General features: G+C 46.2%; 1 protein-coding gene across 11 annotated transcripts in view; it reads right to left on the bottom strand.

The window, feature by feature from the left end:
- Positions 1-1,399: 1,399 nt before the first annotated feature.
- Positions 1,400-22,871, bottom strand: part of ZNF16 (zinc finger protein 16) — a 47,861-nt gene continuing 26,389 nt past the window's right edge. For 6 of the 11 annotated variants that reach the window (XM_064587580.1, XM_064587583.1, XM_064587581.1 and 3 more), the window contains 2 exons: positions 15,096-15,300; positions 1,400-6,141 (listed from right to left, as the gene is read on the bottom strand). In XM_064587580.1, the coding sequence (XP_064443650.1) occupies positions 4,295-6,141; positions 15,096-15,300 (2,052 nt within the window). In that variant the 3' untranslated portion in view covers positions 1,400-4,294. Of the gene's footprint in view, positions 6,142-15,095; positions 15,301-17,438; positions 17,988-18,022; positions 18,363-22,871 lie in introns of those variants that run through there. The other 5 variants (XM_045895613.3, XM_045895612.3, XM_064587587.1 and 2 more) reach the window with 5 other exon arrangements.

Below are 22,871 nucleotides of genomic sequence, written 5' to 3'. Positions count from 1 at the left end.
TGTGGGCATGGAGAGTAAGGGGGATGAGGTTCCAAAGCTATCAGCAAACATCAAAAAATGGAACCAGACCACTCATTATAATTCGCCTCTGTTATTTGATGACTGGAACACACCATATTTAATTGAATTAGTGCTTGTTTAAATAAGCTATACAGCCCTCTTGCAACCTGCAGCCTGAGGTTAGTGAGGGAGATGAAAATGTCACTGAATCCTTCAAGAGTTCAGCACTGTGTATTCTGAGAAATGACAAGAGTGCCTCAGCTACTACAGAGGGGATGAGGGTGTCCTGGTGAGATCCTGTACTGTGGCCTGTGCATGGGTACAGACATCTGTGAGGCAAGAGATTCTGAGAGTTCTTTGCCCTAAATGGGCAACTCTTAGGCACTGGCACAAGAGTTTGTAAAAATGTGCAGATGGGGCCATTCATTAGCCAGGCCATCCAGTGCTAAGACAATTGCCTGGAATTTGGCCAGTTGTGCTGATGTTTGGATCCGGTTCTTTATTAGGGATGTCTTGGTTAAGAGATGAGGAATGGCAGTTCTCTACTGAGCTCCATCATCTGTGATGGTCGGCAGCGCTGCTTGTGAATTCCCACTGCTTTTCACTTAGTTCATCCCAAGAGGCTCCCCAGGTAGTCAAAGGGTCTGAGGAGGGCTGCCCTCCAACACCCTGGCATCTGGCAGGGACTGAGGACAGGGGAGGCTGCCCCTTCTGCAGGTGGAATATACCAGAGGGCCAAAGTTTGGCTTCCAACAGCAGTTGGAAGGCCTTCCAATAGCAATGGTTGCTTTATAGGCTTAATTTGGGTTTGAATTAATCTCTTGGCTGTGCTGGGGGTGTTCTTCCCTAGAACCCAGAGGATCAGGATCTTTGCTGTGATGGTGGTAGTATGCAAGGGTTCTAGTGAGCATCTGCTCTCTGGAGTGTGGGCCTCACCTGGCATGCCACCTAATGCCTCCTTGCAAATGTTCTCCTTCCGAGTGGTCACCTAATGGACACAGAACTCACATATGGTATGGTCTCTCCCCTGAGCTAGTCAGCTGCAGCCTTGGCCTCAAGTATACAGATAGGTCTGAGATCAGACACACAACTCAGGGCCACTTTAAGGAGGGCTCCTATACCATGCTGCTATCCCTAAACAAGTAATTATCAAGTGATTTAGGACAGCTACATCTATAACAAAGGCTCTGCTGGACTCAACAATGCAGCACGTGTGGCATGGCTGAGTGCATGCTGGCTTGCAGACAGTGGCTGCATGAGCAGGTAGAACCCTGGGGTGCCATCGTCCAGTCATCCTGCTCACAGTGCCAACTCCAATTCTTACCATTACCTTCAGGGTGGATGCCTCCCCCCCACCCCCCACCCAATTTGGTTCAGAGGTCAAGACTGACAACGCCACACACCACAAAGGTATGAGGTTTATTACTTGAATAACTGAGGTCAGCAGGGCAGGGATCCCAGGGCAGGTCAAAATGGCTTGAGGGGCAATGGAAGGGCACTGGCCTGGGTATTTGCTCTGGCTGGGGTTGAGACTACAGCACACACCTCACACTTCCTGTCCAGCAGGGTTTGAATGGTTTGAAATCTGTTGGCATCAAGGAGGGGGCACCCAGGCTTCTGAGCCATTGTTTTCCAAGAAACATTTCCAAGGACATCATGAAAGCCAAAAGAAATTGTAGTTGACAATTTGCTTTCCAAAATTTCTTTTTGGAAACATGATGTTCCAAAATTAAAATTCCTTAGGCTGCAGATGGCAGGCCCCTGAATTTGGTCAATTCTGCCCGGACACTGGGTAGGGACAAGGGCCCAGTGAAGCTTGACACTCACTCCTCCTTCCTGTGTCTAAGCTCTGGCCTCCCACAGCTATGCTTCAGCCCCAGGGGGTCTGCCAACAGTGTGGAGGCCAGAAGAAAGGGCAAAAGGAGTTGAGAAGGGAGTAACACAGAGGACATGCTTGCCACTACAGCCTCTCCACACAGCAATGACCGTGTTAAAATATAAGTCATCAAAAGCCTCCAGCATCTCCCATTTCACCCGGCATAAAAGCCAAAGTCCTTGTCATGGCCTAAGGCCTTTTGTGATATGGCCCATTATCTCCCACCCTATTTGCTTCTCCCTCTCTCACTCAACTCCTAGCCATACTGACCTGTGATTCTTGGAACGCTCTAGGCCTGTTTCTGCTCAGGGCCTCTGTACTGGCATGATGAGAAAAATTTTTGTTTTTCCCAGTTACTGCCCAGGCATTTTACCGTATGATAACCCTACACACACCCAATGTGTGGACATTGAGATCACAACTTTAGTTTAGTGACCTCCACCCTAAGCACCTCCTGAGTAATATATGCTACCATGCTCTCAATTTCCTGCTCACTCATGACCTGTAATGGTGGAATGCCCTTCTCCTGGGTCATGGTGCCCCCTTGCTTCTGGGATCTGTGTGGTAAATCTCGTGAATTTAATTCCTTTGTGTGAGTGCATTGAAACTGTGCCTTCAATGAAAAAGACCCCAGGGTTTTCACCTTCCCAAAGGAGGAGCTACCTCGTGACCTGTGTGGGTGGCTGTGCCTCTTCCTCCAGCAGGTCATAACCTGCGAATTCCTAATTTACTACCCAGCTCTGGCTTCCCAACCAGCTACTCTTGCTGTCATACCCTACCCCCCATCTTCACTGGTCATTCTCGAGTTGTCACTCAAAGGACATCTGGGTGAGGCCTTCTCTGACAGCCCCTATTTAAAGCAGAACCCCTCAAAACACCCAGACCGTATTTCCTCCTTTCCTTTTGCCTCATGAAAATCTTAACCATTAGGGCATTTTCTCTACCCACTGGAATGTAAAGTCGTCAAGGGCAGGCATTTTTCTGTCCTGTTTCCTGTGTCCCCAGGAAATGGTATGTAGTAAGCGTCCCACAAGTATTTACTGGAAAAAAGGATGGAATCCAGGCTGGGAAAGGGGGAAAGTGAAGCCAGAGAGGATTGCCTGACAGTGAGAAAGCATGAGGGTGAACAGATGGAGGTCTCCATGCAGTGGAAAGATGAGCAAGTGAGTTGGAGGGTTAGCCGAGCAATGCTATCAGCAAAACTACAAATGTGGCAGCTTCTTGTCTAGGGTGTTTCCTTGGGAAGGTGGGGCTGAAGTGGAGCGGAGGGGGTGAGCAGTGATGGGCTACTCTGATGGCCTCTGAGAGAAGGATAGGCAGCCCACCTGACCTGTGCACCCTTGAGCCAACTCTCCCATACTTCCCTCTTCAAACCTCTCCCTCATTTGCAATTGATGGCTTTGCCTCTATTTCCTTGAAAGCACAGAAGCCAAGCCCCTCCCTTCCTAAACTGCAAACCTGACTACATCTGCCCGTCAATGCCTTTCCTCCTGGAAAAACACAGGAGGTGCCTCTCCGTCCACCTATCCTAGGATATCCCCAAGTTGAGATGGACTGGCTGGCTGGCTATGAGGGTCCTCTCTGGTGGCATATGTGTTGCTTCTGGGACAACTCCCACTGCTCATGGAGAAGGGCACAGCTCTGGGAAACTGAGGAGGGGCCAGTCCCCACCTACTAGGGGCACTCACAGGTGCTCCATGAATGTCTGGAGATGAATGGGTGTGGGAGAAAACTGAGTCTGGGAGCTTATGAGGAGAATAGTATGGGTATGGAGAGGGTAGGCCTCTGTGGGGCAAGAGCCAGGAGCATAAGGCACAGAGGCAGAGGGTGGGAAACAGCTGCTTGTGTAACTGTGCAGCAGCCCCGATGACCTCAGACTCAGGCACAAAGGAAAGGCAGAAGGAATCCTGCATCTAGTGACTGCACAGGAGGGACAAGAAAGGGTGAGAAACTGGTGGTAATGAGTACACACCACTTCTGAGAGAGGATGACTGCCATCAGACCTGAAAAACTCTTGACCTGATTTTATGTAAGCAGAATATTAATTATAACCATACACAAAGAGTTCACTCTATGACTAATTATCAAAGAAAAGAATTCCTGTGGTTATTTCGAACCAAATGTCAGTTTACTTTTTTGGTTCTGTTAATAATCTCTATTCATGAATATGAATATGCAGCTTCTACCATCTTTTCCCTCCTAACAATTGTGGCAGTCTGATAACAAAATGTACAAGCAAAACAAACAAGAAACAAGAGGTCACAGGAAGCAGGAGTGATGGCAGGGGAAGGAGGGTCTGGGCTTTGTGGACAGTGGGATGTGGGGGTAGAGGGCAGCGAGTGAACCTGGCTTCAAGTCTGGGAGGTGGGTGAAGCTGGGACATGGCCAGAGGAGTCAGGAATGGAGCTGTACTCCGTTTCATTCCCTGGAGTGGATCAGCTGGTGTTTGACCAACTTGGAGCGCTGGCTGAAGGCTTTCCCACAAGCAGAGCAGTCATAGGGCTTCACGCCGGTATGGATCCTCTGGTGCTGGATGAGGACTGAACGCTGACTGAAGGCCTTCCCACACTCACCGCACTTATACGGCCTTTCACCAGTGTGGATTATCTGATGTTGAATAAGGTGTGAACTCTGGCTGAAGCCCTTACCACATTCGACACACGTGTACGGCTTCTCTCCAGTGTGAACTTTCTGGTGGTGAATGAGGTTTGAGCTTCGGTTGAAGGCTTTACCACACTGGTTACATTCATGGGGTTTCAAGCCATTATGGATTCTCTGATGCTGAATGAGAGTTGAACTCTGGCTGAAGGTTTTTCCACATTCGGTACATTCGTAGGGTTTCTCTCCAGTGTGAACTCGCTGGTGAAGGATAAGGTTGGAGCTCCGACCAAATGTTTTTCCACATTCTCGGCACTCATAGGGCTTGTCACCCGTGTGCACACCCTGATGCTGAATGAGGGCTGAGCTGTGGCTGAAAGCCTTTCCACAGATGCTACATTCATACGGCTTCTCTCCTGTGTGGATTATCTGGTGCTTTCTGAGCACGGAGCTGTAACTAAAGGCTTTTCCACACACATTACATACATGAGGCTTTTCTCCAGTGTGGATTCTCCGATGCTGAATGAGGCTTGAACTCTGACTGAAGGCCTTCCCGCAGTCACTGCACTTATAAGGTTTCTCTCCAGTGTGAACCCTGTGATGCTTAATGAGGTTGGAGACCCGGCTGAATGGTTTGCCACACTCATTACACTCGTAAGGTCTCTCTCCAGTGTGAACCCTCTGATGCTTCCTCAGGTGTGAGCTCTGGCTGAATGCTTTCCCACACTCATTACACTGAAAAGGTTTCTCACCTGTGTGAATCCTGTGGTGTTTAATGAGATTTGAGCTCCGCCTAAAGGCCTTCCCACATTCGTTGCACACATACGGCTTCTCTCCAGAATGAATTCTTTGATGTTGGATGAGGTTTGAGCTCCGCCTAAAGGCCTTCCCACATTCACTGCATTCATAGGGCTTCTCACTCATGTGAGACTTCTGGTGCTTTTTAAGGCTTGAGTTCTGGCTAAAGGCTTTTCCACATTCATTGCATACATAAGGCTTCTCTCCGCTGTGGTTAATCTGATGCCTAATGAGGTTTGAGTGCACACTGAAGGTTTTCCTGCACTCACTGCACTGGTAGGGTTTTTCACTCACATGAGACCTCTGATGATTTTTAAGAAATGAGTTCTGGCTGAAGGATTTTCCACATTCATTGCATATGAAGGACTTCTGTCTAGTATGGATTATCTGATGCTGAATAAGATCAGGGTTTCCTCTGAAGGTTTTCCCACAATCATTACATATGAGTGGGCTTTCGGCTATGTGAAGCCCCTCATGGCTACTTAAGTCCATACTGTGTTGGAAGCTGTGGCCACATATGTCATACAGATGTGGCCTCTCTTCTGTAGGAATTCCCTGAGATGCTGTTGGGTTTGGGCTCAGACTGATGCTTCTTACAAAGTCATCACAGCCCAGCTCTTTCTCTAAGGGGCTCCTAAGGAGCACTGCTACTGGCGTAAAGCCCTCCTCCTGGTAGAGTGACTGCACCCGTCTCTCACTGTCAGGGGTTCCCCAATCTCTCTCCAGTACATCATCACAGAGTTCTCCAAGCTCAGGTGCCTGAGAAAAATCACTGGTATAGTTTTCTGATATTTCTGCCTGTGATTCCAAATCCTCAGAAACTTCTTTCTTCTGAAGAAATTCCTTGCCCTTAGTCCTGATGTCCCAATCTGAAATGATAAACAAAGTCACTTGGAAGGAAACAGGAAAATACAGATGACACATCTGGGAATGTGTGACCCACTGGGGGTGGTAGTCCCAAATCTCTCAAGGGGATGAGAGAGGGGGCTGGGAGAGCTCTAAAGGGATGAGGCAGGGGCGCCTGGGTGGCTCAGATGGTTAAGTGTCTGCCTTCGGCTCAGGTCATGATCCCACGGTCCTGGGATCAAGCCCTGCATCGGGCTCCTGGCTCAGTGGGGAGCCTGCTTCTCCCTCTCCCTCTGCCTCTCTCCCTGCTCATGCTCTCTCTCTCTGTGTATCTCTGTGTCTCAAATGAATAAATAAAATCTTAAAAAAAAATAAAGGGATGAGGCAGCAGGGCCCTCAACCTACAAGACTGACCCTCACCCCGCTGACCCACATCTCAGGAAATCACCTGCAGTCTCCCTATTGGTTCATGTCAAAATCATGTTCTTCTGTGAGCCTCAGAGCTCCCCAAGTCAGGAGCCCTGGACCTGGGGGTGTCTAGGAAATGTCCACATGAGGCTGGGCACCTAGGAGTAATGGGGGGAGGGCTCACTGAGGACTGCAGGGACAGGGAGGCTGCTATGGGAAACAAGAGTCTGCACAGGTTGCCCCAAAGCTCACTATGCCCTGCACTGCCCCCAGCAACTGACCCAGGGAGCCTCCCATCCTCCTCTGGCTGCATATGAAGTAGGGACCAGAAGGGGATGACACACAGGAGTCAACGGAGCTTTCTCATAAATGGTCACAGGGTACCCTTTTTAGGTTTTGTGGCTATATGGTCTTGGTTATATAGTCTGCTTTGTTACAACCCTGGAAAAACCTCAAAACCATTCTTTGCTTGCAGGCCATTAAAACAAAAAGCCAACAAAAACCCCCAACAAATCCCTGGCTAGCTGGATCTGGCCTGTGGGCCACAGTCTGTTGACCCTAAGATAAGGTCACTAGTATGGCTCCGGAGATGGTGGCAATGACTAGTTTTCAGCCCCAAGCCACTGTTGGCCTGGAAGCCTTTTATTGAGACAGGAGACAAAACTGAGTCCTGTGGGTGAGGATGGTGAGAGGTCGCTTCGGATTTATTAAATCTGATGTAATTCTTCTCTGCAACTTAAGAACTGTTGGAAACAATGATTAAAGTTTCTCTTTTGAAAGGAAATGTAAAATTGGAAATGTGGTTTCCCTTATGACGCACACACACAATAAAAGTTGGGTTTAAGGGGAGGCACGTGGCTGGCTCAGGGTTGTAGGTTCGAGCCCCATGCTGGCTGTAGAGATTACTTAAAAATAGAATCTTAAAAAAAAAAAAAGTTGGGTTTAAGGGCAAAGAAAAAGATTTGAAAACAAAGAGTTGCTTGCACTGTCCTTGCTGCCCCCATGACTGATCCCCACTGGAGAAAAGAGTGAGGATTCTAAGCCCTTCTAGAACACAACAAACCTATTAGTATTTCCTGAGAGAAAGCACTCATTAAAGACCTTTATGATTAGTGGCTTCCAGGTTTGTGGAAAACAGCTTAGGTAAGTACCCAAGTCAAAGCCACATACTCAGGTGGGGCTCCACTAGTCTATCTCCTGAGCAGCTTTTCATTTACTTAATTTATTGAGGTGAAAATTACAAAAATAAAATTGTTTAAAATGAACATTTAAGTGGCATTTAGTTGTGCCTGTTGTGCACATTTACAGTGTTGTGCAATCATCACCTCTATCTAGTTCCGAAACAGTTTCATCACTTCAAAGTAGAGCCTCTTATTAACCCATCAGTTTTATCTCTCCTCCCCACCTCTTAGCAACCCTCAATCTGCATTTTGTCTTTAAGCATTGGATAGTTCATATAAATGGAATCCTATCACATGTGACTTTTTATGTGTGGATTCTTTCACTTAACGTTTTTCCAAGTTCATCCACATTGTAGCATGTATCACTGCTTCATTCCTTTTTTTTTTGTCTGAATAATATTCCATTGTATGGATATAGTATATTTTCCATGGATGGACATCTACGCTGTTTTCTTTGGGCCATTGTGAATAATGCTTCTATGAACATGATGTATGTACACATGTTTGAGTACCTGTTTTTAATTCTTTGCATATTTATCTAGCATTGCTGGGTCCTATGGCAATGCTGTGTTTAAACGTTTGAAGAACTGCCAAATTTTATTCCATAGTGGCCGCACCACTTTCCATTCCCACCAGCAATGTATGAGAGTTTCAATTTCTCTACACCCTTGAAAACACTTGTTACATATTTAAGTATGACCACTCTAGTGGGTGTGAAGTGGTTATCTCATTGTGGTTTTGATTTGCATTTCTCAAATGATTAATGAATTTAAGCATCTTTTCATGTGCTTATTGGCCATGAAAATTTGCATATTTTCTTTTGAAAAGCATTTATTCCAGTCCTTTGCCCAACATAAAATTGGGTTGTTTGTCTTTTTATTATTGAGTTTGAGTTCTTTACATCTTCTGAATACTAGACTCTTAACCAGAAATACAATTTGCAAAGACTTTCTCCCATTCTATAGGGTGTCTTTTAACTTTCTTGACAATGTCCTTTGATACCCAAAAGTTTTTAATTGTGATAAAGTCCAACGTACCTATCTTTTTCTCTACTGCTCATGCTTTTGGTGTCATATCTAAGAATCCACTGCCGGGCGCCTGGGTGGCTCAGTTGGTTAAGTGACTGCCTTCGGCTCAGGTTGTGATCCTGGAGTCCCAGGATCAAGTCCCGCATCGGGCTCCCTGCTTAGTGGGGAGTCTGCTTCTCCCTCTGACCCTCCTCCCTCTCATGCTGTCTCTCATTCTCTCTCTCTCAAATAAATAAATAAAATCTTAAAAAAAAAAAAAGAATCCACTGCCAAACTCAAGGTTATGAAAATTTATATCTGTTTTCTTGTAAGAGTTCTATGATTTTAGTTCTTTATTTAGGTTGTTGGGCCATTTTGAATTAATTTCTGTATATGATGTGAAGTAGGGGTCCCAGTTTATTCTTCTGCATGTGGATATCCACTTGTCCCAGCATTATTTGTTGAAGAATTATCTTTTCTCACTGAACAGTCTTGACATCCATATTGCAAATCAATTTGTGACAGATGTCTTGGTTTACTGCTAGACTCTCAATTCTATTCCATTGATCTGTATGTATAGCTTTATGTCAGTACCAAATTGTTTTGATTATTAAAGCTTTGTAGTAATTTTTGAAACTGGTGAGTATGAGTCCTCTGTTTTTCCTTTTCAAGCTTGTTTTGACTGTTTGGGGCCTTTTGTCATTCTATATGAATCAGAGGGCTCAACTTCAAAAATTTCTGCAAAAAAAGCTGTTGTAATTTTGATATGGTTTGTATTGAATTTGTAGATTGCTCTGGATAGCACAGGCATTATAACACAATTAAGTTCAATCCATGGACTTGATGCCTGTCCAATTATTTATGTATTTGTTAATTTCTTTTGTCAAGGCTTTGTAATTCTCAGCAAACAAGTCTTTCACTTCCTCGGTTAAATTTATTTGTAGGTTCTTTTTTCTTTTTTTAAAGATTTTGAGAGAGAGAATGAGGGGGGGGAGGGGCACAGGGAAAGGGAGAAGCAGACTACCCACTGACGAGGGAGCCTGACTTGGGGCTTGATCCCAGGACCCTGAGATCATGACCTGAGCCAAAGGCAGATGCCTAACTGACTGAGCCACCCAGGTGCCCCTATTTTTTCTTTTGATGCTATTTAAATGAAGTTTTCTTAATTTCCTTTTCAGATTGCTCATTTCTGGTATATAGAAACAATTGATTTTGTGTGTTGACTTGTATCCTGAAACTTGGCTGAATTCATTTATTAGCTCTTATAGCTTTTTAATGGATTCTGTGGGATATTCTATATATAGGATCATGTCTTCTGCAAATAGAAGTAGTTTTCCATCTTCCTTCTCAATTTGAGTGTCTTTTTTCTTTTTCTTTTCTGATTGCTCTGGGTTAGAACTTCCAGTACAATGTCGAACAGCAGTGGTAAGACAGGCATACTTCCCTGATCACTAGGGGAAAAGATTTTAATCTTTCACTATTGTGTATAATGCTAGCTGTGGGTTCTTCATGAATGCCCTTTATCATGTTAAGGAGGTTCCCTTATATTGAGTTTTCCCAGTGTTTTCCTTTTCTTTTCTTTCTTTCTTTTAATCACAAAGGATGTTTGATTTTGTCAAATACATTTTCTGCATCAGTTGAGATGATTATGGTTTTTCTCCTTCATTCTATTAATGTGGTAAATGACACTGATTGGTTTTGTTATGTTGAACTACCTTTGTATTCCTGGGTTACATCCATGGGGTATAATACTTTATTCTTGAGTCAGTTTGGTAATTTTTTTGTCTTTAGGAATTTCTCTTTCATCTAGGTTATCTAATTTGTCAGTGCACAACTGGTAACAGTCTTCTCTTATACTCCTGTTTACTTTTGTAAGATAGGTAGTAATGTCCATTTCTGATTTTTGTTATTTGTGTCTTCAAAGGTTTGTCAATTTTAATCTTTTCAAAAAACTAACTTTTGATTTTGTTGATTCTCTAATGTTTTCTTTTTTTTAAAGATTTTATTTATTTATTTGACAGAGAGAGAGCAGGAGAACACAGCAGTGGCAACGGCAGAGGGAGAGGGAGAAGCAGGCCCGCCACTGAGCAGGGAGCCAGATGCGGGGCTTGATCCCAGGACCCTGGGATCATGACCTGAGCCGAAGGCAGCTGCTCAACCAACTGAGCCACCCCGGTGCCCCTGTTTTCTACTTTCTATTTTATTTATCTCTCCTGTAATGTTTATTATTTCCTTCCTTCTGTTAACTTTGGGTTTAGTTCACTCTTGTTTTCACAGTTCCTTAAGATATAAAGTTAGGTTACTGATTTAAGATCCTTCTTCCCCCCCTTTTTTTTTTAAAGATATTTTATTTATTTATTTGACAGAGAGACACAGCGAGAGAGGGAACACAAGTAGGGGGAGTGGGAGTGGGAGAAGCAGGCTTCCCGCTGAGCAGGGAGGCCAACATGGGGCTCAATCCCAGGACCCCGGGATCATGACCTAAAGCCGAAGGCAGATGCTTGACGACTGAGCCACCCAGGTGCCCCGATCTTTCTTCCTTTTTAATGTATCCACCTACTGCTATAAATTTACCTTCTGGCCCTGTTCTCCTTGCATATAAGTTTTTGTTTTCATTTGTATGCAGGTTCTTCTAATTTCCCTTGTGATTTTTTTCTTGACCCATGGGTTAGGAGTATGTTGTTTTATTTATACATATTTGTAAATTTTTCAATTTTCCTGCTGTTATTGACTAGAGATAATACGTTACATGATTTCAGCTGTTTTTATTATTGGAATTTGTTTTGTGGCCTAACATAAGGTCTATGTTGGAGAATGTCCACGTACACTTAAGAATATGTGCTCCTTTGGGTGGAGTGTATGTACGTACATGTCTATTAGGTCTAATTGATTTATAGTGTTGTTCAAGTTCCCTATTTCATTACTGATCTTCTGTCTGATGTTCTATCCATTTTTGGAAGTGAGGTACTGAAGTCTCCAACTATTATTATACAACTATTTCTCCCTTCAAATGTATATGTGTTTCATATATTTTGGGGTTCTCTTTTGTAACTTACATCCCCTCTTGCTGAATTGATTCTTTTATTCACACATAATGCACTTCTTTTCTCTTGTTAAAGTTTTTTACCTAGTTTATTTTTTCTGGTGTTATAGTACAATCACCCCAGCTCTTTTGGTTACTATTTATTTGCATGTAATATCTTTTTTCATCTTTTACTTTATACTTATTTGTGTCTTTGGATCTAAAGTAAGCCTCTTGTAGACAGTATATAGTTGGATCATGCTTTTTCATCCACTGTGCTAATATCTGCCTTTGGAGGGTTTAAACCATTTATAATTAATTACTGATAAGGAAGGATTTACTTCATTTTGCTATTAGTTTTTGGTATCTTTTACCTCTTTATGTCCCTCATCTCCTCTATTACTGTCTTCTTTTGTGTTATTTTTTGTAGTTTACCATTTTAATTTTCTTCTTTTTCCTTTTATGGATACTTTAAAGATATATATATTTTTTAAGATTTTATTTATTTATTTGACAGAGAGAGAGATAGCGAGAGCAGGAACACAAGCAGGGGGAATGGGAGAGGGAGAAGCAGGCTTCCCGCCAAGCAGGGAGCCCGATGCGGGACTCGATCCTAGTACCCTGGGATCATGACCTGAGCCGAAGGCAGACGCTTAACGACTGAGCCACCCAGGTGCCCTTTTTTTTTTTTTTTTAAAGATTTTATTTATTTGACAGAGAGAGATACAGCGAGAGAGGGAACACAAGCAGCGGGAGAAGGAGAAGCAGGCTTCCCGCGGAGCAGGGAGCCCGATGCGGGGCTCGATCCCAGGACCCTGGGATCACGACCTGAGCCGAAGGCAGATGTTTAACTAACTGAGCCACAAAGGCGGCCCTGTTCAGTTCCTTTCTATAATTATATAAATTGTATACTTATAATTGTATACATTTAAAATCTCTTGATATTCTCATTTTGCTTGTACATTGTTTTCCTGGTTTCTTTTAGCTCTTTGAGCACATTTAAGACAGTTGGTTTACAGTTTGTCAACCATCTGTGCTTTTTCAGGGACACTTTCTGCCAAATAATTTTTCCCTTTGAATGGCCCAGCCTTATTGTCCTTTTTCTTTGTATTCTTTGTTATTTTTTTTTGTTAAAAACTGGACATTTGAATATTTATCGTGGTAACTCTGTAAATCAGTCTCTCCCTCCTCCAGGCTTTGCTGTTATTGATTGTTGAAGGTTACAGTCAATTGTTCACTTAGTGACTTTCCAAATAAGTTTTGTAAACTAAAACTAGTCTGTCATGTGTGGTCACTGAGGTCTCTTTCTTTAGCTTGTGTTCAGCTAGTGTTTTGACAGAGATTTCCTTGAACACTAACAGTAAACGAAAAGTAATACACCTCTCCCAGCCTTTGTGCTAGGGTACTACTACCTTAACACTACATATAACTATCTTAGCTTTCGGCTTTTATTGCCTTAGATATGAGCCAGAAGTGAAGCTATGATCTTCAGAGGTCTTTTCTGAGCATATATCCTGTCCTGGGCATGTATGCAGTTTTCTAAATTCTCTGATATACAAGGGTGCTTTTGAATGTCCTCGTTTCCCCAGCTCTCCCTCCTAGGCTTTAGGTGGTTGACTGTACTATTAACTGATGTCCCAGGTGGCTGTGGGGTTTTAGTTCCCCTACAATGTTTCTGAACCCAGGGCTTTTGTGCCCTAAGTTCTGAGTATGGCAAAACAGAGACAAGCATTTTGCATCAATCCTTTATCCAATCCCACGCAGGTTAGGACAAACAATAATTTTTGAGTAATATATTCCCTGCTCCCTTTGGAATCAGGGACCACGATCCCACACTGGGAACACAAGCTGCTCACTTTAAAACTGCCACTGATCCAGGGAGTGTTTGGGAGCAAGAGCAAGTAAAAACACCACAAAGCTTTCCTACCATTTTTAAGTGGCCTTTTTCTTGATTTAGCATTTACCTGGTTGTTGTAAACCTGTTTTCTAGATTTAGATTCTTGACAAAGTTGGTCCTGGCACTTTCTGCTTGTTTTTTTTTTTGAGGACTGGGTATTTGGAGCTATGTACTCCACCATTTTGTTCCACAGTGGCTTTTTAAACATTACCATCAACCCAGTTTTTTTTTTTTTTTTTTCTTTTTAAGGGAGTAGGGCCTGTCCTCCCACACCATTCTCTGCCCAGCATACCGTTAACCATTTGCTTCATATTCTGCCTCTGCCTGGGGGCAGTCAGCAGGCCTGTCTCTCAGGGCGACTTCTTGGGACCTCATCATGTCTCTATCTCCTAACACTCTCCTGCTCCAACATACCCAGGACTGCCTTGTACTACCTCTGCCTGCTGGGGGAGGTCATCAAGAGGATGTGACCACTGGTTGACTCATGAGCTGGATCCAGGTGACTGGAGGCTCCTCATCCTTTTCCCTGTCCTTGAACGTACATTCTGCTTGCTGTCCCTGCTCCCAGAAGCTGCTCCAAGGACACAGCATTGAGATAGTGATGTGGTGCTGTGACCATCGAGACAGTATGTGTAACTAAATCCAGTTAAGGCCACTATATCAACTTTTAAGATTTGGCAGGTGGATGCTAGGGTCTACTCGTATTGCAGGCACCCAAGACAAGCCTCTTAAATAAGTTCCCTTGATTATTAAACTGTCACCTACCAACCTGGGGGGCCTGCCTTGTTCTTCAGACTCTCCCCTCCATGTACAGAGGCCAGTTTAAGTCATACCTGGGAAGTTCGTGAGGTATGCGAACAAACACTGCCATTAGCCCAAACTTCTCTGGCCACAGAGTCTGACTAGGTTACTCTGCCCAGATGTCCTGAGTATGACCACAGGTCCCACGTAGTTAAGAGTGTCCTCTTGTAAAACAGCCATCAAATAGCAGTAAGGAAAACTAACACTGAGTAACCATCCTAATCACTGCTGAGGGGTCCACAGAAAAGGCAAGCTAGTTGAGGGCTCTTCAGGAAAGGACTCTCTAGTAGAGTTCCAAAGTGGATGGGAGTGGCTAGGCAGTGCGAATGCAGACAGAAAGGAGTAGATCACGGCCTGAATTAGGGCTGTACCCTAAATGCAGGGGACTACCACCAGCCTGGTAGTTGGGCTGCAGGGCTCAGCTGGCAGCCATCATATCACACCCCTCTATGTCAGGTGGGGAAACACAGTGTCCTGCTCAGGCACCAAGACACCCTGGGGCCAGGCCAAATTCCTCTCTGATCTCTAGCCTTGGTCCTCAAGTCCATGGGGCACCCTATCCCTAATGATGACATGGATGCCTCCTGGGGGTAAGCACAGGGTGACACGGACAAAGTCCCTCCAGAATGAGGGCAACCAGTGGGGAACTTGCTCCCAGTACCTGGCTGCTGACGGTGAGGGGGGGTGGTTCCTGGCTCAGTGTAGCCACAGCAGTGAGGATCATGGAGTGCAGATCCAGCATGGGTCACAACAGGAGCATCATTCACACAGGCCTGGGCTGCAGGGATCCAAGGGGATGGTCCAGGAACTGAGGGCTCCATTTCTGCCTCTTCAGAGCGAGCTCTGAGGCTGGGCATGGCTGGGACCTGGAGACCAGCAAGGATACAGGTGAGTGTACAGAGGAGCTAGCTCCAGGGATCCATACTCCCACCAGGCAAGGGTCTCTTCCAACCCTACAGCCTGAGACCTGATGTAGACCTGGTGCTAGGTCTCAGGGAAGGGGTAAGATGCTGACCTCAGGGCAAGGTGAGCACACAGTGTCCCATGGGCACCCCTAGAAGGGCCCAGGGCTGCCATGATAGGAGAACAGCCCCACAGAGCCTGCACCCATGGTGGGCCCACCCCTCATTCCTGACACAATGTCCTGAAGATGGAACATCAGATCCATTCACAGTGGAGTAGCAACTCCAGCAGTTGGACAGCTAGGGGCAGCCTGTGCCTCAGAGGTGCACATGGTCATCATGGTGTCTGAGTTATGGGTCCTCCCCCCCCCCGCCCCCCCCCCTCCCCGGCAGCATCCACACTGAGGTCTCCACCATCCTGAGCCGTCTTCCCACTGCACCAGTGGCTCCCTCCTAGGCTCCTCCTTATCTCCCTCTTCATGTTGGTACATCAGGGTTCACTTTTGAACCTACACCAACTTCCTTGGTTAAGGAAGGCATCAACACCCTTATCCTGTGAAGATTCCCAAGTGTGGGCTCATTTCCAGTTCTAAATGCTCCTTCTGAGGAGATACAATACTCCCACTGATACATGATGGGTTCCCCATAAGGACCAAATTAGTGATTCCCCCACCCCTCCTACTGCCCTGTCTCTGCAAATGCACCATGTCCTGCTCATTGGCCCACCCATACTGTGGCAATTCCCTTTGGCCCCTTATTCACACTGTACTGAAAGAAGCACACAGCAGACACTGCCTGCCTACTGGGTAGAACGTGGTATAAGCCCTGACAGTTGTTTTTTTTGTAAAGCAAGTGCCTGAATTAAGCTTTGATGCCAAAGCATCCACGGCAAACAGGCATCCGTTTCAAAGATGGAATAAATGCCAGCCACTGGACTAGATAAAGAGCCAGGCCACCTCCCCTGACAGCCTCCTTTGTTTTGGAAATCTTGTTTGATTCTGATTACTGGCCATTTGGACCACTTGTTATTTTTCTCTTCCTGTGCTTTAAATTCCCACTCTTATGTTTTATTTATTTTATTAAGAAGAATTTATTTATTCATTTGAGGGAGAGAACATGCGTGTGAACCAGTGTGGAGGAGGGGCAGAGGGAGAGGGAGAAGCAGACTCTCTGATGAGCGCGGAGCCTGACTCAGGGTTCAATTCCAGGACCCTGAGATCATGACCCGGGTCTGAAGTCAGATACTTAACCAACTGCCAGGCACCCCTCCACTCTTATGTTTTAAATTCACCAATAAAGAGTGAGCCCATGAAACCCTAGGTCTCTACCCTTGACCTCAATCAAAGCAGAAATCCAGGCCAGTGCTCTCTCATTACTGGAAACCTCACTGTGTGGCCCCAGGTGTGCTAATTTGCAGGGCCTGTAAGTAATAAATCTTTATCTTTTGAAAATTTCCTTGTTGCTGAAGGGCATTTTGCAATCATTGTAAGAACCACATGGGTTGGTCCAACCAAATCACTGGTTTTTGACAGGCTGAGCCCAGCACGAAACAGAGGCAGCAAGGAAGGAGCAGAGCCCTGGGGCAGGCAGGCATTTAAACCAGGCCCAGGGAAGGGGACTTAGGCAATGCCTGGTTAGAAAGGTAGAACAAGGGGCCAAGGTGTGGACAGAGCTCAGAGACAGGGTCACTGGGGTACAGACTATCAGAGGCCATGGCTGCCTGACAGTGAGGCACTGGCCACGTTTCTGTATTAGGACAGACAGAACTAACCTGACACGGATGCTCAGAGGAACGTGCAGACAAGATTCAAAGCAGGGAGAGCACTGGCTTAAGGTGTCTGTCAGCAGAACGAAGCAGATGTTGCTTCCATGGGGGGGGGATGTCCGTCACTTTCCCTCTCCCAAAGGACAGTCATTTGCAATATTCATTCACTTTGTTTTAAAATTCTTTAAATTATTATCACTGTCACTGAATGGGGGCAGTCACATGGCTCAAAATTCAAAGGCAAAAGACTTATGGTGAGACACTCTGCTCCCCTTCCCAGTTGCTAATGTACCCTTCCAGAATAGTCTATGCTCATTTTACATCTTGTTTTTCTCACCTCAGTGTATGTGGCTTCTTGCCCTGGAGGACACACACCGAATCTGTGGTAAACAGAATGCCCCTCAACACCCATGTGCACATCCCAATCCCTGGAACCTGTGGATACGGTAGACCACGCGGCAAAAGAGACCCTGCAGAGGGGATTACCTTGGTGGACCCAATCTACTCACACGAACCCTTGCTGACTCCGGGGTGCAAGGTCCCTGTGCAAGGATTGGCGCCTCAGGAACTAGGGACAGTCTGCACAGAAACACACTTCAGGACAAGAACCTCAAGGAATTCGCTTCTGCCAACGAGCCTGGAAGCAGATTCTCTTGGCTAAGAGCTCAACAGGGTGCTAGGCAGAGACACCAGCCCACTGCAGGCATCACGGGCGGGCATGGCTCGTCCCTCAGCTCCCTCCCTGTCCCCAGAGCCTCGTCGCCACCTGGAGGGTGACTGCACCAGCCGGGGCCTCCAGGCAGGACACCTGCGCGGAACCACCACCTCACTCCTCACACAGCTCAGTTCAGCCCTGCCGTTCGCACCCAAGTCCTGAGGCCCCTCCTCCCCCGCGACCCCCACGCGCCAGACACCACTCACCGCCCACCTGCCCCGTCGCCACGCGGTCCTGCGGCCGGGCTCCAGGGCGAGTCAGGATCCGCCGTCCGCAGGACGCCCCTCACGCCCGCTCCCGGAGGCGCCCTCCGAGGCCCCCAACCCCGCCCAGGCCCAGCGGCCCCAGCCCCTCTGACCACGGCGCCCTGCCTCGCCCACTGGGGGCCGGCACCCACCGCGGGGCCTGCGGGGTCACGCGGGAGCGCGGGCCGCAACGTGGGGGCTTCACCTGCGCGAACTCCCTCCCTCCCGGGGTCGCTCCGAGCACCGCGCGACGCCGCACGGCTACCGCGGCGGTGCCCAGACACGGGCCCCGGAAATCCCTCCCCGGCCCTCCCCGACTTCCGGGCCAGCGACGCCGCTCTAGGCGGCCGAGGCCCGGCGACGTGGGCTTCCGCCCCCTGCGGGCGCGGAGCCGGAGCTCCCTGGCTCTGACGGCGGTCGGAGCGCGCTGGGGACTGGATGCGGAAAGGCGAGGGTTAGAGAGGCGGGAAGCCGAGAAATGCCGCTCCGGCGGGGCTTGTGTACCCAGTGCGTGGAATCGGAACAGACCGCAGCTTGATGAACACGTGAGGGCTCACGTGGGAGAACTGAATCCCCCGGTCAGTGAATGATTCGGCGGACAGGTGGAAAAACTCAAATTCCTTAAATAGGCAATACACATTTCGTGGGATTGCTCGTGGAACATTTACCGAAACTGATGATACGCTTAGATATAAAGAATACGAATGCTTTGAGACGCATTTGACAGGAAGAGTATCAAAATTAGAAATGTATAATAAAAAGCTGACAAAAACCCCTTAAGTATTGGAATTTACGAAACATTGTCTACATGACCTTTTAATCAAAATGATAGTAGCTGGAAGATTACAGACTATCTATAAAGCAATCGAAAGCAAAACACTTCATTCTCACACCTATGGAACCCAGTATAAAGTGTAAAATAGACAAAATTCACTGAATGTTTTTCAGAGAAAAATATATGATGTATTCATAAAATAAAGGAAATTTTCAACTTCTAATGTTTGTGGGCCCTGCATGGGCTCTCGGGGAAGCTATACTGTAACATTTATCAGAGTCATCAAAACGTCAAAGCATGGGCTCAATTTCTACCCGGAGCACATTATATATCTGTGAGTCAGGGACAGGCGGGGCTGGGTAGGGAGAGAGAGGTAGGGGGCTATGGGATCAGGCTTAGCAAAAATCCCAGAAATGCTGAGGCGTAAAGAAACCAGAGGTAAGGGGACGTACCTAGACCACCTGGTTTGTCTTAAACACCAGAGAGGAGATATTCAAAGGAGAAGTAATCATGGTGCTATCAGCGGTGACATCAAGAAGATTAAAGTTCCCTGGTCAGTTTTCTATAAAAGACCATAAAAGCCCTCAGTGGCAACCCGTTGGGGACCCCTCTCCCTCTAGAGAGCTTTCTTTCTGTTCTCACCTTCACTTAATAAGCTATGACTTCACCCTTTTGTGCAAGATTCATTCTTCAACTCCTTGAGACAAGAACTCTGCAACCCTATAACACTTCCTTCATTTATAAATAACCTAAAAGGGAGCATTCCATACATAAAGAGAAGGGTAAAACAAAAACAAAAACCTCTCTGGTTCCCATGAGATTAAGGTCCTACAGCTCTGCATATACTAAAAGCTTAAGATAACTGCTGTAACTCTCTGAAATGTCTTCTAGTGATTTGTTACTTCTTATGTAAAAAAAAGTATGTAACCTTGCAACAAATGTTCCTCCCCCCTCTCCCACTCTCTTCTTTGTTGTTTCTGTTGTTGCATTTTTTTTTTTTAAGATTTTATTCATTTATTTGACAGAGAGAGACATAGCGACAGAGGGAACACAAGCAGGGGGAGTGGGAGAGGGAGAAGCAGGCTTCCCCACGGAGCAGGGAGCCCGATGTGGGGCTCGATCCCAGGACCCTGGGATCACGACCCGAGCCGAAGGCAGACGCTTAACGACTGAGCCACCGAGGCGCCCCTCTGTTGTTGCTTTAAGTAGTTTCCACGCCAGATGTGGGACAGAGCATTCTCTTCTTTATGGATATTCTGTATGGGGGAAGCTGTCCTAACTTGGGCTCAAATAAAACTCTCTTTAAGAGACTCTATAAGTTTTGTTAATATTGCATCAACAGTATAAATATTTTGCCTTAAATTCTTTTTCATTATTAAAGAAGACAAAAGGGTATATCTTCAGAAGTTAGAAAAAAGAAAAATACATTTCTCTGCACCAGCAATAACCAACAAGATAATGTAACAAAAAATGAAATGTACTCCATGATAGCAACAAAAACTATAAAATGCTGGGTAATTAATAAAGAGCACTCAAGACCTCTGTGGAGAACACTCTGAAACTCCAGTAAAGGACACAGAAGATGATCTTAGTAAATGGAGAGACATTTCTTGCTTTTGGATTGGGAAACAATATATCAAAGATGTAAATTTCCCCCAATATAACCTATAAATTTGCTGCAATCTAGTCAAAGTTCTACTTGGTTAGGAGGAAACTCAAAATGTTTGTGGAAAAAGAAAAGTCGTTGAATAGCCAAGCCAACCTAAAAAGGGAAAAGGAGGGTATGCTATTACTCTTGACAGAAGAATCGACTGACAGCAGAAGCGGGACAGCAGAGAGATCAGTGTCAGACTTGTGGAGGCAGAAATTCAACAGATGATAAATGTGGCACAACAATCAATGGCAAAAGAGTAGATTCTTTGGTAGAAGTATTGAGAAAGTGAGTTCACTCAGAGAAAAACAGAACCAGATCTCTACTTAACACACACAATGGTGGTCTCTAAATGAACCAAAGACCCGATAAGAACAGAAATGAGGTTAGCAGGAAAAATACACAGGAAATATTGTTGAGACCCTCGGATGAAAGAGAAGCTCTGCTGATTAACCATCAGAGAAAGGCAAATTAAATGTCAGTGAGCTAATACTTCACACTACTGGGCTGGAGAAGTTAGAAGCCTGGATATCACTAGTATTAGCACTTGAGATTCAAATATTTTTCTCTCATGTAAAATCACAAATTTGTATGGCAGGTTCCCTAGGCAGTGACTGGGGACCCAAGTCCTCCCCAACTGAGGATGTCCGTCAGCTGACTTGAAGGAGAAGAGGAGAATGAATAATAGGGATAATGCGCTGTGTTTGCCCAGTCTTTCCATATGGTCATCTGCTGCACCAGGATGCAGCCCCTGGTCAGGAGAAACAAGCCAAAGTCCTGTCCAGTCCTGAATGCAGCTCAGTCCAGTCCCTCTGGACAAGGTGCAGCCTCTCCATCAGGTCCTATCATTGGAGGGCAGGTCGTGTGCCCACACACACCCAACCCAGAGGGTGGAGAAGGAGAATGGGACACATACAGCAGCATTCAAACTCTGCTTGGCAGGGCCCAAAGGTAAGTCTGACATGTGGTTATTTAAATAAAACGGTGTGGTATTGGAATGAAAAGTTTTCACACACTTGTAAGCAAGCTTTGCAGCATCTCTGTGCAGGGTCTGCAGAATCCTCCCATGGGCATCTCTGCATGAATGCTGGAGACCCTCTCCCTGGCAGGGAAGGGAGCTCTGGGACAGCAACCTGGTACCCAGACACAGATCTGGCAGGAGCTCCCTGGGCCCTGGGCTACATCAGGTCTGACTTGGCTCTCTGAGGTGGCGGGATGGGGGGGCTGTCCTTGTCCATAATATGCATGCCCAACTGCAAAGGAATGTGAGAGGCTACCCTAGCTGCAGCTTCCTGGCTTTGCAGGGGCTTCCTGATTGATAGCTGGGTCCCTGGGTCAGTTTCTTACATACACACTTGCATTCAGCTCCACATGGAAAGGCCCCATCTAGTCATGGGTTTAAGTGTGAGGACGCTTTTTTATTTGTTGGCCTCTGTGTGCTCACCATTCTTCTTTCTCTCTCTCCAGCTCAAGGTGACTACCTTGAGGCCACTTGCACCGCCATATATCCCTCAAATATTTATAGAATGACCTTCCACAAATGAAACACAGGCCCACTCTCTATGGGCTGGGCTGTCTTCATGTCCTTTGGATCTGTGTGGTCACAAGGGTTCTGTGCTTAGAAGGGCTAGCCCTTGGTTTAATGCTGGACTGACCCCTGTCATATGGCTAAAGAGTATTTGAGAGGAATGTGGGGCACAGGATTGGCTGCCTCTTCAGAGCCTTGCTTTCTCAAAGCTTCATGTGGGGTTCAGAAGAGAATGGCATTTTCAGCCTTGTGGGGCCTTCTTAACAGACTCACAGATCACAGGCCACAGACAGAAGGAAACCCCCTTGTCCAGCTGTCGTCTCCTCCATCTGCCTTCCTCTAGCCTAAGTCTCTCTAGGTGGGCTTTGCTGAAAGTGGCAAGAAGTAACCAACACTCGCCAACATTCTGAACTATTTTCAACCATTTCCTCTAGGGCTATAGTTTTAGTCACATGCAATCTATTCCTAATATACCACAAGCAAGAGTCATACCAAACGCTTTTTCATGCATAGCAAGGGTCACCAGCTTTCCACCTGTAAAATCTCTGTCCTGACTGGCTGATCTTTAAGCCAACTCCACATGTATTAGGTTCTGTTTTGGCACCAGCCTGCTCCCAGGTATCAAGTTCTGAATTAGTTAGAATAAAGCTTAGTTGATGTAAAGAGGCTCAAAACCAACATTGGCTTCAGCAAGGCACAGGGCTGTTTCTGTCTCCTGTCCATGTGGGTGTGGTGGCTGTCCTCCTGAAGCTGGAAGGGCACAGGCCCCTTCTACCTGAGGATTCCACCCTCCTCAGGGCATCTTCATGGCTAAAGATGATGCATTACCATGTCTCATCTCAGCCAGTGGGAAGAG

The sequence above is a fragment of the Mirounga angustirostris genome, unplaced genomic scaffold, assembly GCF_029215605.1.
Source record: "Mirounga angustirostris isolate CCGP_5_RB_7025 unplaced genomic scaffold, mMirAng1.0.hap1 SCAF_4, whole genome shotgun sequence".
In the NCBI taxonomy this organism is placed as follows: Eukaryota; Metazoa; Chordata; class Mammalia; order Carnivora; family Phocidae; genus Mirounga; species Mirounga angustirostris.
Note: the sequence above shows the minus strand (reverse complement) of the source record. Positions and strands in the feature narration are given on the sequence as shown.